Below are 16,065 nucleotides of genomic sequence, written 5' to 3' on the forward strand. Positions count from 1 at the left end.
CCCGAGGAGATTAAGGAATGGGCTTTAATGGAGACGTCTTCTACATCAGATAACACAGTCAAATTTAATAAAGGAAAATATGATTTGCAACAAATGTAATATGCTCATCTTCATAAATCATTTGTGCCAAAAATGTGACAGTATCTTGATGATGAATAGCAAGAGGGGATGGTCATGATGGAACTTATATTAAAATCTGATAAATGTGTTTAGAGCCAAAGTTAGCAACATATTAGTTTTCAATAAATGTGGCAACAATTTGCTCAATTCACAAAGGCTAACTTTTTACTTGGTGATTTGCTTTCAAGGTACACATGCAGAAATCAGCCCAGTTCATTATACACATGACAGGTTGTGACTGAGACACGCACAGAGGAAATGTGATGTGTGAATGGAATGCATAGTTGAGTGAGGGAGATTCTTAGGATAGAAGTGTGAGTGCCCAACAAAAGGGGTTGAGACAACTAACTCTCTTTTACCCTAAGAAGCACCCTACTAGCATGGATCTTGTGAGGGATCTGCCCAAGTGTCTTCATAAACATTTACTGAGAAACAAATATCCTATGCTAGCAAGTGAGTTTCACCCGATTGGTGATGATTGTGTTATGCTATATCATTTAGACTTTATGGAATGAGATCTTTCTGTAAACTAGTGAGGCTGGAAAAAAAAAATGATCTGCCAGTTCAGTGCAGACAGATTAGCAGGAGCTAATCATCGCAGAGGCTTCCATGTTCAGGTCTCACTGGCACTGGATTGCACTGGATTACATCCTTAAACAAGCACAGGGACTTTGCTTGGTGAATGCTAAAAGGGAGGTTTCTATCTTTGTAGTCTGAGGCTGGTCAGATGTTTATGATGCTCAAATCTTTCCACATATAGTCTTTTACAATTAAACCATTAAGTGAAGAATATATTATGTGTCATATTTATTTAGGAAGTGCTACCTTGAAACATTTTTCAAAGTGTTGAATTTGTTCTCATCAAACTCACATGTCCTTGGTTAATATGGGCAGTATGGACATTACTCAATGTAAGATACCATGCATGGCCATAGCTTTTCTTTCTAGAGGTTTTTAGCATCTGTCCTTGGTACATATACATACCAGCAAAACTATGACATTAAAGCTAGATTAAAGCATTATCATGTGGAAAAGAAAATATATTCTAAAAGTTATTTAACTGAAATGTATGTTGCAAAAACATATTAACACCTCTGTCTGCATGTTCAACTAGGTTGTCCCCCCATGTGTGTGCCCCAGATTACTCTTCCTTCTCCATGGGGGAGAGGTAATAAACATTATTAGCTCATACAGCTAAAGGTTCTGCTGGGAAGTATAGCCAAGTAAGAAAATTCGATTCACTAGTAGGCTTTATGGACACATTCTACACTTCTTCTTAAATATACATTTTTTCCATAATAAATTTTGTAGTATTTATGAATAACATGAGCCTCAGCTAGATTCTGTATGTCTTCAGAGTTGAAGGACAACAGGGTTGTGATAGTTTATTTTCCTGAGTTATCTGGAACTTTCTATCATATACTCATTAAATGAATAAATTGTCTTACAAAGCTACCAAGTATATATTAGTGATTGTCTTAAAACTTTTGTGATTCTTACAAAAAGGAAATACTTTGAAATGTTATAGTGGCATTAAATCTTATCTTAGGAACAGAGAAAAAAATATAAAGTATATTGTCCTAAAACAGAATTCTTTAGGAATATGTCTATTAAGATTCATTTTTTGAATTGAGCTCTGTGAAGTATATATTTTTTCTAAAATAAGGGAAATACAGTACTTCTATAATTTTAACAAATTTTGAGATGTCACTAAAGATACATCATTTGTTTCTAAAATTTTCTGTACTTTTATTATGTAGTATAAGTGTAAAGTTATAATTTCCCGATGAGTCACTGAAAGACTTGGAGTGAAACAAGCTTTGCCACACCCCACACCCATGCTGGTGTTCTCATTGTTCAAGGGTTTAGCGTCCTAAAGCTCTGAGGCAATGATGCAGGGTCAGAGCAGGCAGATCCTGGCAAGTGATAAGTCTTTAAAATCTTAAAACTCTGGGACTGAATGAAAATGAAGTCTTATAATAGAGATTACAGTTCCAGAATGTAATAAGAATTTCTGTCTTATGTCAGTATCATGATGCTGGTGGTTGCTTACAAAAATTAATACCAACACCAGGTATTCCAGAAGGTTCTCTTGGGGACAGGCAGGAAGGCTTCCTGATGGAAATCTGAGAGCCTCTGAGGCAGCAGGTAACAGGGAACTGAGTTTTGTTTTCCAGTTGTGAAGGGGTTACACCACACTGAGATAGTACATTCTGGAGACAACAGGGGCTCGAATGGGCGGGAGTGGAAAGTATCTAATCAGATGCGTGGTATTCTGAGAATCTGTGCTCCTGTCAAGGACAGACTTAGCATTCTGCTTTCTGTTGAGAATGGGAAAGTTTTGAAGTTTCTAGGGGAGCTGATTTTTTGTCAGGCGCCAGAGGCCCTGTTTATACAGGTTGTCTTGGCAGAAGGCTTGAAAGAGATGTGATTATTGACTCTGGGTCAATTCACAAGAAACACCAAAGCACTTTAAAGAGTGATGCTCAGTTTTTAGTGCAGATGAGGCAACTCCTTCAGAGGAAGGCCCGCTTCCCAGGGATTCTGAGCATCCATGAAAGGGAGAGAGCTCAGGGCATCATGGCTCTAGAATTGGATTCTGGTCTATTGAACATTTCTCTTTCTCCTTCCTGTGCACACACATATATGTGATTGTTTACAGTCTTTAAGAGCCCAAGTTATTCTACTCTCCTGGAATAATGTAGTTGGAGGAAATCAATAGCGAAATAAAACACCAGCCTCATATTTAGATTCAAGGGTCTGACTGTTACTGTAAACTTAGATTTTTTTGTCTTGAGGAGGCAGAGCCCAGCAAGTGGTCCAAAAGCAGCAGCGCGCACAGTGGGAGCGTGTGTGGGGACCGGGTTGTTCTTGGAATTGGGATTGATATGGATGCCATGCAAGCAGGTGCCTCAGTGACAGCTAAGACAAGGGCTAGCTCAAGACTGGAGAATTCAGCTCATGGCTATGATTGAAAGAAAACAAATCCGGTAGTTTTCCTACCAATTAATGATTGAAATTTGCTTTCAAAATGACCGAAATCAGCCACATGACTGATTTCATTTTGGATCTGGTAAACAGAATGAACATTTGAACCTATCTACCGAGAAGATTCGCCTCTCCTTGCCAACAACTTGGAGCCACCAGTTCGAACTCGTCGAGACATAAGCATCCCAGTTTTACAGGAACTAGATTATTAGAGAAAAAGCAAGTCATCTCTTTGCAAGGGAACAGTTAACCCAGCCAGAGGAGAGTGGTGTCAGCGCCTCTACATGGGACAAGACAAGGGGGAGGGCACCTTTAACTCTTGGGCGATGGGATTGTCAGAAGGAATGTGAGACCATAGACTCTCTGTTCTAGTTACAATAAATTCCTCAAATGTAGAATGCCTCTGGGGCTGATATAGGTCTTCACTATGGGCTCATCCACCATGAACATTATGTATATAGACCAGCACAGATCATTCTTTTAGGAAGTCATTCTATTTTGTAAGGCAACCCAGATCAAGCATAAGACATCATTTCCCATTTACCCAGAGACTTCTATTTTATTGAATTTGACCAATCTTGCCAGTCCTTAAATAAACATTTTATGTATCCAAGTTTTCTAAAGCCCATTAAACTACATTCAGGGCTTTGTTTGACTTCACTGTTGACTTGAACTATCCTGTAGTTGCTGAAGAGTGTTAGCCACAAGTGGCCCTTTGGGGACTTTCTCATCAGGTCTACTTCTTACTGAATCAAGGAGCATGCCAGGTCAAAGCAACTTCAAGCCAGAAACGGACACAGGATGCTAAACAGCAGATACTCACAGGACGACTTCCACATGGTCCAAAGCCCATTGATCATGACCTGTCCCATTGTGGCGTGGTTGCCACCAGCGCAGTAAAACTCCTTTCATCCGTGCCTCCCTGGGTCATAGACAGAAGGACACAGAGGTTGAATGTTTAAGAAACAGACCTTTCTTCTGGTAGGTGATCTGCAGATTTCAGATGCTTCAGTGGGCTAACCTAAGTCAAGAGCATGTTGCAAAATAGAATTCAGATTTCCTTAGCGCCTAGTACTCTTCTCAGCAGTATGGAATTTTATTGGCAACTTAAAGGCTAGTTATAGTGGTCCAGCTTTCTCCCTCCTTCCCTTTGTTCTAACATTATCTGGAAAAACAACATGTTTATCCACAGACATGAAATGCTTTCTGTGACAGGCTCTGTTAGAAGCTGGGTGAACAACGCTAAGCAAAGGTGATATGGCAGCATGTTCTCCAGACTTCCAAATGGTCACTCCAACTCAAGGTTGCTGTTTTCCAAAGGGTAAGAAATACTGTTTAAAGGAAGGGAATATGCACAGTGTCTTTGCATTTAGTATTCTACTCATACCCTTTTGCCTTCCTATCTTGATTAGTTATCTGCCTCTGGACCTACTGGAAAATAGTAACACAATGTTGGTGGTCTGGGGTGTCTTGGCTCTGCCACTGCCTGAGTTCATGGCGTTGACCCAATAACCACCCAACTCCCATGTCCAACCCAGCGATTCACAGGAATGGGCGGGAGATTATGCATTTCCCTTCAGGCCACGTACAGAGGGACATTGTAAGACACCCGCTGAGCTTGTGTAAAGTCCTTCGGCTGGTGCTGAGCAATGACATGCCAGGTGATGCCGTTGTTGACGCTGTACTGCAGCAGCACAGCCCTGTCCACGGCGTGGGGGCCACTGAGGTCGCTGTTGCAGCTGTCCGTCTGGGACGTGCTCCCAATTTGTAAGACAAACATGATTTTGCTGAAAATACAGGGAAATCAACTTTAGATGAAAGCTGGAAACATTAAAGGAGGAAGAAGTTCTCAATCTTTGTTTTTCCTAAAGTCCTTAATTCCAGAGTTCATAATACAGTTGGGTATCTGTGGGTTCCACACCTGAAGATTCAACCAATTACACATACAAGATATTCTGGAAAAATCTGTTCTGAATGTGCACAGCCTTCACCTCCTCTGTCATTCCTCAAGCAAGATAGTGTACCATGCACCTGCACCGTTTACATGTTGTATTGGGCACTGTAAATCATGTAGAGATGATCTGAATTACACAGGAGCATTAGCGTAGTAAGTGCAAGTACTACATCAAAGAGGGACTTGAACATCCATGGGGGATTCTGGAACCAATCTCCTATGTTTACCAAGGGGTGACTGTACAATAAAATCAGATATGAATAAACAGTTCTGACTTTGAAAGATGTGTCCCTTTTTTCATGCTGCTGGATAGAATCCCTCCCCACCCCCATACCTTCTGTAACATGGGCCAAGCAGCTGAGGACATGGAACACAATCACAATATGTGTGCTGTAAGCTTTTTACAAATTGCTCCGAGCTGAATATCATCTGGATAAGGATAAATCATCATGTATATTTTTGGAAAGGTTTTCTGGATCAGATGAAGGAAAGCTGAAGCAGAATGTGCAGGCTCAGGCTCACATCTGTTCTCTGTTAGATGGCTTTCCGCAGACATCGTTATCCTTAGAAGACATAGCTCTCTGTGTGTGCATGTGTGCACATGCCTGTGTGGTGTGTGGTGTTTGCACGCACCTGTTTTTGGGGGGGTAGATGTGCACACGTGTGTGGCGGTCAGGGGTCAATGTCAGCTGTTTCAAGAGCTTTTCCTCCTGGCTGTTGTGATTCAGTTAGCTGGGCGGTCTTTAGCTCTGCCTCCCCAGGGCCAGGATTACAGCTGCACTCCTACACTTGGCTTTGTATCCGTTCTGCGGTTCTCATGTTTGCATGGCAGCCTCTTTACCCACTGAGCCAACTTCTCAGCCCTCAGACATGGGTTTTAAACACAGAAACATATCCCCATAAGGTCACCCGTGTGGCTCCTGGACGCTTGCCACTGTTCAGCAGGAACTCCAGTCCAGTGCATTGTGGCTCTTTAAAACTTTGGAATCTTTACTCATATTCTGGTTTTGGCAAAATGGCTGATAAGGGGAAATGGTGAAGAATCTCCAGGGTCTCCCTACATCACTTCTATAATACATGTATGCAGCTTCTGCTCACTCTATTCTGTTAATGAATATCCAACTCCTGTACATGTGAATAATTGAAAATCTTATCACCCTTTACTTCTATTTACTGAATTTATTATAGATGCCAAACATAGGTATATATTTGTATATACACACACTTTCACATTATATTTACATACTTTGCTGTGGCTAACATTAAGTTATCTATGTAGATTTTCCTTATCCATTCTCTCCATCATGTTTAGCTATTTCTACTACAGTATCACCACTTAGCTAGTATTGTGTGGGGAGAAATAGCAAAGACTTCCTATGATAAATTTACAGCATGATAGTTCTGAGTTGTTCAAACACACAATGGTTCTTTGATATTAAGGCTTCCTTGCTTAGTGGAAATTTTTGCATGGCGTTCATGATCAGATTTGGGGTTGTGATCAGTTCCTGTGTCTTGAATATGGTACAAGGGTTTGCTCACCTTGCTCGAGTGAGATCCAGTGGCTTGGTAGCAGCTTGTCTTATCTGACAACCATTAAAGTAGAGTGAGTCTCCATGGGCATAGGGTGCCAGCTGCCCACAGCCACTTCCGATGACACCACCCTGAATCGTTTCCCAGTTGGCTTCAGTGACTCTTGCTGATTCAAAATTATCTTTAATGTAACTTGGAAGCTCGTGACTGAAAACAGAGCAATCATCCCCTGGGGAAAAGGAGGAATGGTCACAGGGATTGGCATCAGCTGGAATAAACATAACTCTCCAAGAGTGAGACAATATCCAAGCTTCAGGTTTGAGCCACTCTTACTGCAAGAAGAGTGAAGTACTAGGGCTGACTCAGACTCCCAGGAGCAACCACTGCTCGTGTGTTTAGGCAACTATTGGCTTATGTTGAGAAAAGTCCCATTAGTTTTGAGTCAATGCTTTTTAAAACATGTGCTCGTGAATGTACTTAATCTATTGTTTACACGCTACAGCATCTGGCCAGGTCTGTGTGTTTACCAGTGTTGTGTTTCAGCAGGGAGTTTTCACCCTTCCATAGGAGGCCAATCTAATTTCTTTTTGTCCCATCACAATTTTGTAGAAACTAGATACGCTGTGTTCTTTGTCTCATCCCACTTTCTCCTTGATGAGTCCTGAGAGCACAGTCTATGTCTCAATTCTGCATTGGATGCCAGCACCTAGCACAGTATTCAGCAACGATGCTGGGATAAATAAATGAATAATAAGTAAACTGGAAATGTCTCTCAGGGACCACTAAGGTAAGATACTGGTGTACAAGACATTAAATGAGTGAATGTATGCATGTTTACATTTCTCCTTGATTTGAACTGTACACATGTTCTAAATGCCCACAATAGTTCAAAATCAAAAGGCTCTACTTATGTTGGGTCAGGGAAGAGGGAAAATTCCAGACAGCTGGGCCTTCTCATGAGACATTTGATTCATTAATTTGCCCAAAGTTAAAATTCTTCAGCTAATACCCAGACAGACTCAGCTGGTCTCAGCAGCAGTGATAACAGGGGAGGAAAGAGGTGGGTAAGTAATTTTCAACATCAGAGTTGTGCAGGCGCCTACATTAATCATATTCATTTCATCTGGAGGCAAAGAAATAGCATCAACCAAGAAATCTAAATGGATCTCACTGTAGAATTCAAATATATATATATATTCTAACATGATATTCTTGGGGAAGTTGTATAATTCTGATCTTTAGATAAATCAGCTGTGAGAACTGGAGAGGTTGATTGGAAAGAAAAATTCAGGGCCCGGTTGTCTTTACCAGCTCTGTGGTTTCTGGTTGTCTTTACCAGCTCTGTGGTTTTTTACAAGTCTCTTACCCTCCCTGAGTCTCAGTTTCCTTATTTATTGAATGGGAATGGTCATTTTGACCACAGGTAACTTACAGGACTATCATAAATTCTAAGTGACTCTAAAGAATGGGGATAGTCTATGCAAACAATAAAATCAAGACAGTGTAAAGTTCAAAGATTTCTCAGCTCTGCTAAATGGCAATTATTAAGCTATGAGGATATATATAATAAATATGAATTAACATAGGTTGGAACCTGCAGAAACATTTGGATGAAGGTAAAGCAGGACTGGCAGGCATTTTCCTACCACGTGCGCGTCCGACCAGATTAGCCCAAATACATTCAGCCTCTAGAAGCCCAAGTAGTAGGAATTAACTTGGTTGTGTGAAGTGTTTTTCCCTCTAGGGGCACAGTGACCCGAACACTCAGATCATCAGATACAACTGTGGAATGATGGTAGATGGATCTTGGGAGGTGGAGTCTAATTGACACTGATGATGTATTTAAAGAGAGACAGCAAGAAAAGGCCGGAAAGCGAGTGTTGAGTGTGGCTGGGACAGGAAGCTAATGGGAAAGACAGGGAATATAAGGCACCACAAGATGTCCTGAGTGAATTTATTCTGACTCAGTTACTTACAACTTTAAATCATTACGTACAGAATTTATCAAGTTGATTTCAGTCTTTTATTTCATGCATGTATGTGAGGCATCTTTGAGTATAAGTGTATATGCAGGTGCATAAGTGTTCATGCACATGTATATGTGTATGTAGTGGCCAGGGGACAACCTTAGATGTCATCATCAGGAATGTCATCCACCTTCTTTGAATTAGCTTCTAGACTAGTGGCCAACTCAGCCCCACAGAACCTTCTGTCTCTGTCCTCAGTGCTTACATGACAAGTGTGTAACGCCATACATAGCTGGTCTCCCCCGCCCCCCCCCCCCCCCCCCCGCACCAATCCCTGCTTACATGACAAGTGTGTAACACCATGGCTACTATTTTTCTATTTTTTTTTTTTTTAGCTGAGGATCGAACCCAGGGCCTTGTGCTTGCGAGGCAAGCGCTCTACCACTTATTACGTGAGTTGTGGGGATTGAACTCAGGTCCTTGAGCTTGCAAACCAAGTGCTTTACTGACTGAATCATCCCCCCCAACTCCTCAGTCTACCTTTAAAACTGAGTTTCAGGGATCAGAAGAGGAACTATTTGGAGGGGAGGAAGGGGGGGGCACATGTGTAAATATTATAACAAGAGCCAGCATTTTGTAGGCCAGCTAAAAAATAATTTAAGAATGCTTTCAGGAACATAGATCAAGACTGTTTGAGAATTCATTCCAAAGATAGTAACTCAGTGGTCAAAGGTTGTTGACCTCACACTTCTGAGCCTGGTTTTCCAACCACTTCCTAGTGTATTTCCTGTGTATGTAAGACAAGGAGCCCACAGTGTCCTGCCTTGGGACAGCCCAGGCGGGGTTCAGACCTTGGAAGCCTTCGTCACAGATGCAGACCGCACCAGTGGTGCAGTAGCCACGCCCACTGCAGAGCTTGGGACAGGCCTCTCCAATGTACACGTGGTCGATGGCCCAGCTTTGCTTCTCAGTTTCTTCCCCTTTCTGGATCCAGCGGAACTGTGTGGCACTGAGAGACCAAAGAACAAAGATAGGCATCAGGGTGTTACCTGCCTATTTTGCCCAGCCTCCGCCTGTGGGAATGGAGATCTGAGGAAAGAGCTCAAACTTCTACCCAAAGTACCCAAAGCAGAGAGTTGTTCACTATGCAGAATTGGCACATGTATCCTCACATGCCTCTCTGAAAGCTGTATCTTCTCTAAAGTTTTCTCTTCTTTTGCTTAGGTATATGCATGTACACACGCATGTAAGGTACAAATGCATGTGTGTGCTCGCTCGTATGCAATGTGTGTGGAAGCCAGCATCAATCGGTCAATCTCAAGTGTTATCCTTTCTATTTATGAGAATTTCCATATATAATGTATCATTTATACACACACACATATATAAATATACATACATACACACATATGTATAATAATGTATCATTTTCTAAATCTTTCAGTGAATGCTGCTCTGGGGAAAATCACACACTGGCCTAGTTATCCTCAGCTTTCTGTAACCTGGTAACCAGGAGGTATGCATGTCTGCATGAGCAACACAGCTTAGGGTGGAAAGCTTAGGGCGGAACTGGCTTCAACTCTAGTCTCTGTGTAGGCTCTACCATTCAGGATGTGTGAGGAAGTGTTGCACATGTATGATATGTAGTTAAAAACTATGAGCTCCATGAATAATTTATATATATATATGCTCCTTTTCTTGGGACATGGGATGGCAATTAGAGTCCTCAGGCCATAGCTCAAACTGTTTCCATCTTTCTGCATGACCTTGGAGCAGTGGTTCTCAACCTGTGGGTCAGGACCCCTTTGGGGGTTGAATGACCCTTTACAGGGGTCCCCTAAGACCATTGGAGAACATAGATATTGACACTACAGTTCATAACAGTAGCGAATTTACAGTTATGAAGCAGCAACGGAAATAACTGTGGTTCGAGTCACAACATGAGGCACTGTTTAAATGGGTCGTAGCATTAGGAACGGTGAGAAGCGTGGGGCTGCCTGCCGGTCCCACTAGGCTTCCCTGTGCAGGCAACCCACCTGGAGGAGACATGGTCCGGCAGCTGGATGGTGATCCTCTTCCAGCTGGAGCTGTTGACGGCATTATAAATGGTGGCTTCGTGGAACTGGAAGGGGGAGCAGCCGATGCTGTTGGAGGAGGAGGGTAGGCACTGGGTCTGCACAAGCTGCCAGGAGTCAGAGCTGCAGCAGTCAAAAGGGTCGCATCAGACAAGTCAGCAGGAGTAGGTGACATATTAACGTCAGACAATGCTTCGGATAGGATTAAATAATTTTCACGTGAACCTCCTTGTTTTAAAAAGATTCATTTCTATTTTATGTATATGAATGTTTGCCTGCATGCATGCATGCGTACTACATGTGTGCAGTTCCTGCAGAGGATAGAAGAGTCCCAGATCCCCTGGGACTGAAATTATAGATAGTTTTGAGCCACTGAGCACTGGGAACTTTGGGAGAACAGCTAGTGCTCTTAACTGCTGAACCATCTCTCTAGCTACCCCTCTTTAAAGATTTATTAATTTAGAATTTCCTCTTTTGAAACTCATATGAATTATAGACCACTGAATCACTGAAAATAATTTAAAAATAACCCTGAAGTTATATACATACAAGTGACATTAAATGAACCTAGAACGTTTTATTTTTATATCTATGCATTTATACATGTCTGTATTAATAACAATTAAGAAAAAGAGGGCATGGATTTTAGAGGGAGTGAGGGATGGAAAAGAGGAAATGGAAGGGGAGAATGATGTCATTATACCCCAATTAAAAATACATTATATAAAAAATAAAAGCTATCCCCTCCAAATCCCTCATGGGAAAGGTTTGAGGGAGAGGAACTGGGAGTGGGGTGGCGTGGAGTGAGGAAAGGGATCAGGGGAAGTGATCTAATTCTACTTCAATTAAAACCTATTCAAAATTTAAAATTTTTTAAATTTATTTAATATTCTATTTCAAAAAGAAAGGAAGAAAGAAAGAAAGAAAAGATCACACCAAAACAAAAAACAAAATCTCTTGTAGGTTACCCACACTCCAGGGGTTGGCCCTACACTCATGCACATATGAGCAGCTCTTATAGGAATGAGTGGGTTATAAAGAAAGAAAAAGAGAATATGAATTTGGAAAGGGCTGTAGGGGTGTGTTATGGGAGGAGTTGGAAGGGGGAGAGTGAGTGGATATGATAAAAATACCTTGTATATATATATATGAAATTCTCATAGCATATAAAACAAAAAACTTCTCATTAGATGTGTATTAGCTCTTTAAAACCACACTAATGTATTCACAGACAACAGAATAAAATGATAGCATGTAGAAGAATGAATTCAAGTAACTTCTCACTAGAAACATACGTAGAACTGGTTGACTTAACATAATGTAATTAAGTTTTCAAAGTGATGGCAGCAGACAGCAACAAGGGAACGCCCATGTCAGGCTCCATTCAGCACTGCTAAGGTGCTGTAGGAGGCAAGACTCCAGCAGGAGCACGTTCAGAGCATCAGCTTATTAAATTTTTTCTGAAAGTTGGGTGAGAATTAGCAACACGAACAAAATAGTTCTACAGGAGCCAACTCAATGTCTTACCTGTTTTTAAATGTGATGTTTCTCAGCAGCTGCCCAGTGTGAAAACTGACTTTCTTTTTGGTTTGAAAGAAAAATTTGAAGACCTATAGGTAAATTTATGCTAGTGATATTTATATGAATGTACACAGGAGCTGACAGGGCCTCCCTAGGTGTGCCAGGCTGCCTCAGTCTACCCAGTCCTGGCATTACAAGAGCCCCAATCTCCTGAAAGCTTTCAATCTGCTTTCAATACACAAAATTGATTCTTTGCAAGTGGCTACCTTAACATTAGACACATGTTTGAATTGTTTTCAAGTTTCGAAGAAATGTAAAATAATTACACTAACCTTGCATCCTTAGTGTATTCCAGCATTACAGAATGAAGGTCACCACACGAAGTGGCTTCACAACCCACCACAATCTAAAACAAACAGAAGCAATCAATAAACAAGCTAGACTAAATGATATCCAATGTGACTAATCAGAAATCCTATTTCTCAATATCAGGACTCTAATGGGCAATCAAATATTCAGAGAAAGTTTTACAAGCAGCTTGCCAGTGCATGAAGAATTCATTCTTAGAGCTGTTAAAACATTCAACTTTCAAAGAAGCTGCGAATTAAGGATTTTAAGGTATTATCTCTACTAATTTAACTAATATATCTTATTACATAAATTTAGATAAGCTAAATTGGGTAAAAAAATATTATAAGGAGAATTTATGGCAAGAAATTGAAAGTATCTAATGCAAAACATGCCCACTGACATCTTAACTGCTTTGATGCCGCTATAAGTTTTTATTTGGAACTGATAACAACAAATTTAATTACTTTAATAGCCATTCTCAATGCTGTTTCTCCTTTTCAGTATTATCTGCAATTAAATATTTGAGCCATTAATAATGCATGAATGATTTATAAAGTTTGGTGACTCAAATGTAAGTTCTAATTGTTGATTTAATCAACAAGTCCTTTTTCACTGCTGGTATTAGGGGAAGTCAGTGCTGAAAATTTCAGGCATAAAACCCATAAATGAGACATTTAAAATTCAAGGTTAGAATAAGAAGTGTAACCCAGTAGTAGTAGTGGGAATCTAAGACACACATATATAACACAGCTGATTAAATGAACTGGAAAATAATCCATCCAATAGGTGCATGTGAGCCGACCCTGAAGGACAGAGAGCATCTGAGGGTAGAGGTGGAGAAAAGCTGTTTAGAAGGGAGCAAGTATGAGTGGACACGAATCCAGAGCTCTGAGTGCAGGAGACTGGAGCCAAGTAGAGAGGGGGTAGAATCCTGGGGGATGATCTGGAGTGATGAGCTGAGTTCCACACCCTGGGATACAGATAAACAAGTGTTTGATCTTCACTTGCTAAGAACAGAAAGCCACCAAAGACTTGAGGAATGGAAGGATGGACCAAGAGCTATGCTACTAAAGCTAATCTGACTCTGACTTCAAAGTTAGGGGTGGAGGGAGACTGGAAGTCAGAGGGGAACTTGATGGATGTGAATGGACATAACAGTGCAGAAGAGATCTGATGGGGTGAGGGAAGAACACAGGAAGTGACGACATGTGGAAAGTGGTGTTGCTGTCGGCAGAGATGGGGTAACTGGAAAGAGGAGTTGGCGTGGGATGGAAGATGCTGACTTCCCCATGACACATACTGAACTGAAGTGTCCATGTGCAAGTCAGAAATGTGTAGGAAACTGCTAAAAATAGTTAGCTGGAGCTATGGCTCAGGAGGTAAAGGGGCCCATAGTTAAGCCTGATGATGTGAGTTTGATCCCTGCAGTACAAAAGATTAAAAAATTCTCTAGTTCTTTGAGGCTTTGGGAGCTACAACTGGGCTAATGTACAGGTTTGTGAAATTGGAGACAAAGAACATTGAAAATAAACTGAAAAAGAATCACCGGAGAAGCAAAGGTTTAATAAAAGTCACAGGGAGGAGGAGTGATGTGTCATGGGAGAGTTAAAGGGTCCCAGGCACCATGTAAGCTTTTCATTTTGGAGATGAATATGTGAGCAGCAGTGCAGCTATTTCTCTTGCTGTGTCTTAGCATCACCACAGATATTATCTATGCTCAAATAACCATACTTGAAGAAAGGCCTTTGTAAAGTGTTACCACAGTACAGTATCTTTTAATGGATGAAATCAATCATGTCTGTAGTTGTCAGAACAAATCCCTTCTTCCACAGCCCACGTAGAAGTCGCCACTTTAACTTTCCCTTACTTTAAACTGCATCATGTATCCTGGCTGTATGATGAGCTCACGGGAGGAGAGAGCATTGTGGGTCTTGTCCTTCTTTTTGTTTGGCCAGTAGAGGTGGAAGGATGGATTGCCACAGAATCCCGCTGTCCTTACTGCGTTAGGGTAAAAACTCCAGTTTTCTTCATGGGAAGAGCCTTCTGTTCAATTAGTGGGAAACAATGCTATCTGTTATTTTTTTCCAAGTAAGATGGTCAATGTTAAATTACTTTTGTGTTTACTATGGAGGGCAGTTATTTATTTTATCTAACTGTCTTAATAGATAAATCCCAGGTGAGAGCCCAAGCTTAGGGCGAAACTACTAAAGGCTGCTGGAATGATCGCTTTGTAATTGTTTTTCTAGGTAGAAATTCTACTTCTTCCTAGGCATCTGCAGTATGTGTTCTATGGTACAGAAATTACTAAAAGGACTAAAATATTCAGGGTATTGCAATTACAAATTATAATAAAAACATTTTGTATTTAGCAATATTCATTAAATTCTGAATTGACAGTTCAGCAAGTGACCAACTTTGGAGACTTATAAACTGCAGGGCCCAACAGCAGCAAACGCAGGTTGAGAAGCATGTCCTAGAGCCTGCACATGCTCACTATGGAATGACCCATCTGACACCTGCAGACAGCTGACGCAGAGGACACTGTTCAGAGAATTCCTCTTACCGTCATCAAATGTGTCTACCAGTTGACTTGGATTGATTTCTGCTCCACCAATCAGAATGTTGTCCAGTGCCCACTGTGCACGCTCCACCCCGGAAACCACAATCCCATTGCTGATCACAAAAGGCTGCCACCAGCGGAGTCGAGTTGTATTGGTGAGGGCGTCCTCAGGGAGGAGGATGTAGTCATGTCTCACAGAAATGTATTTCTGGAAATCCATCTCATGAAGCAAAGTCCAAGTAATTCCTATAAAAACATAATTGTCAGCGCAGTAACATCTGGAAACAACCCACAAACCAGCAGCATATTGCCAGTTCTATCAGCTTCCCAAAGAAATCTTTATCCAGGCAGAGAAAATGGAATCTGGTGACAGGTTCAGCACAAGTTGATCATAATGTGAGGTATTTAGACATGGTTGGTCAAAGTAAACATACTGAAGAAAATAATATAATCTGTCTTTAAAACTCAGCTCTAGATTCTTAAGAGGCATTATTTCTCAAAAAAAAATTCATGTCTCTAGACAGTAGCTTCTAGATTTAAAAATATAGTTATTATAATTCTATATAATTTGTAATTATTTGGACTGATAAGAAGTTGGCCTTATTGCTTGATAGGACTGTGGTATAGGACATGTTTGAAACATGTGACTTGGCTGAGACAGTTGATAACAGGCTGCTAAAACATTTTCTTTTGAAAGAAATTTTAACTTTTTCAGTTCAAATTGTTTTTATATCAATGATCTTGTTAGTTAATTTATTTTTAAAGATTTATTTATTTTGATTTTGTGTCTGTGAGTGTTTTGCTTGCTTATACATATGAATGTGCACCGCTGGCATGCCTGATGCCCACTGAGGCCAGAAGAGACTGTTGGATTCCCTGAAACTGGAGCTACAGATGATTGTGAGGCCCCATGTGGGTGCTGGGAACCAAATCTTGGCCCTCTGGCAAGCAGCGCTCTTAGGCACAGAGTCATCTCTCCAGCCCTTAAGCAACTTTCCC

The 16,065-nt window shown here is 41.0% G+C and overlaps 1 protein-coding gene across 2 annotated transcripts in view; it reads right to left on the reverse strand.

The window, feature by feature from the left end:
• Positions 1-16,065, reverse strand: part of Reln (reelin) — a 461,223-nt gene that overhangs the window by 5,823 nt on the left and 439,335 nt on the right. Inside the window, exons 56-63 of one of the 2 annotated variants that reach the window (XM_076566340.1) lie at positions 15,070-15,312; positions 14,374-14,546; positions 12,488-12,561; positions 10,596-10,757; positions 9,411-9,568; positions 6,602-6,821; positions 4,698-4,895; positions 3,932-4,030 (exon numbers count right to left, since the gene is read on the reverse strand). In XM_076566340.1, coding sequence (XP_076422455.1) covers positions 3,932-4,030; positions 4,698-4,895; positions 6,602-6,821; positions 9,411-9,568; positions 10,596-10,757; positions 12,488-12,561; positions 14,374-14,546; positions 15,070-15,312 — 1,327 coding nt within the window. Of the gene's footprint in view, positions 1-3,931; positions 4,031-4,697; positions 4,896-6,601; positions 6,822-9,410; positions 9,569-10,595; positions 10,758-12,487; positions 12,562-14,373; positions 14,550-15,069; positions 15,313-16,065 lie in introns of both variants that reach the window. The other variant, XM_076566339.1, reaches the window with a different exon arrangement.

This window comes from Peromyscus maniculatus, chromosome 3, assembly GCF_049852395.1.
Source record: "Peromyscus maniculatus bairdii isolate BWxNUB_F1_BW_parent chromosome 3, HU_Pman_BW_mat_3.1, whole genome shotgun sequence".
Lineage (NCBI taxonomy): Eukaryota > Metazoa > Chordata > Mammalia > Rodentia > Cricetidae > Peromyscus > Peromyscus maniculatus.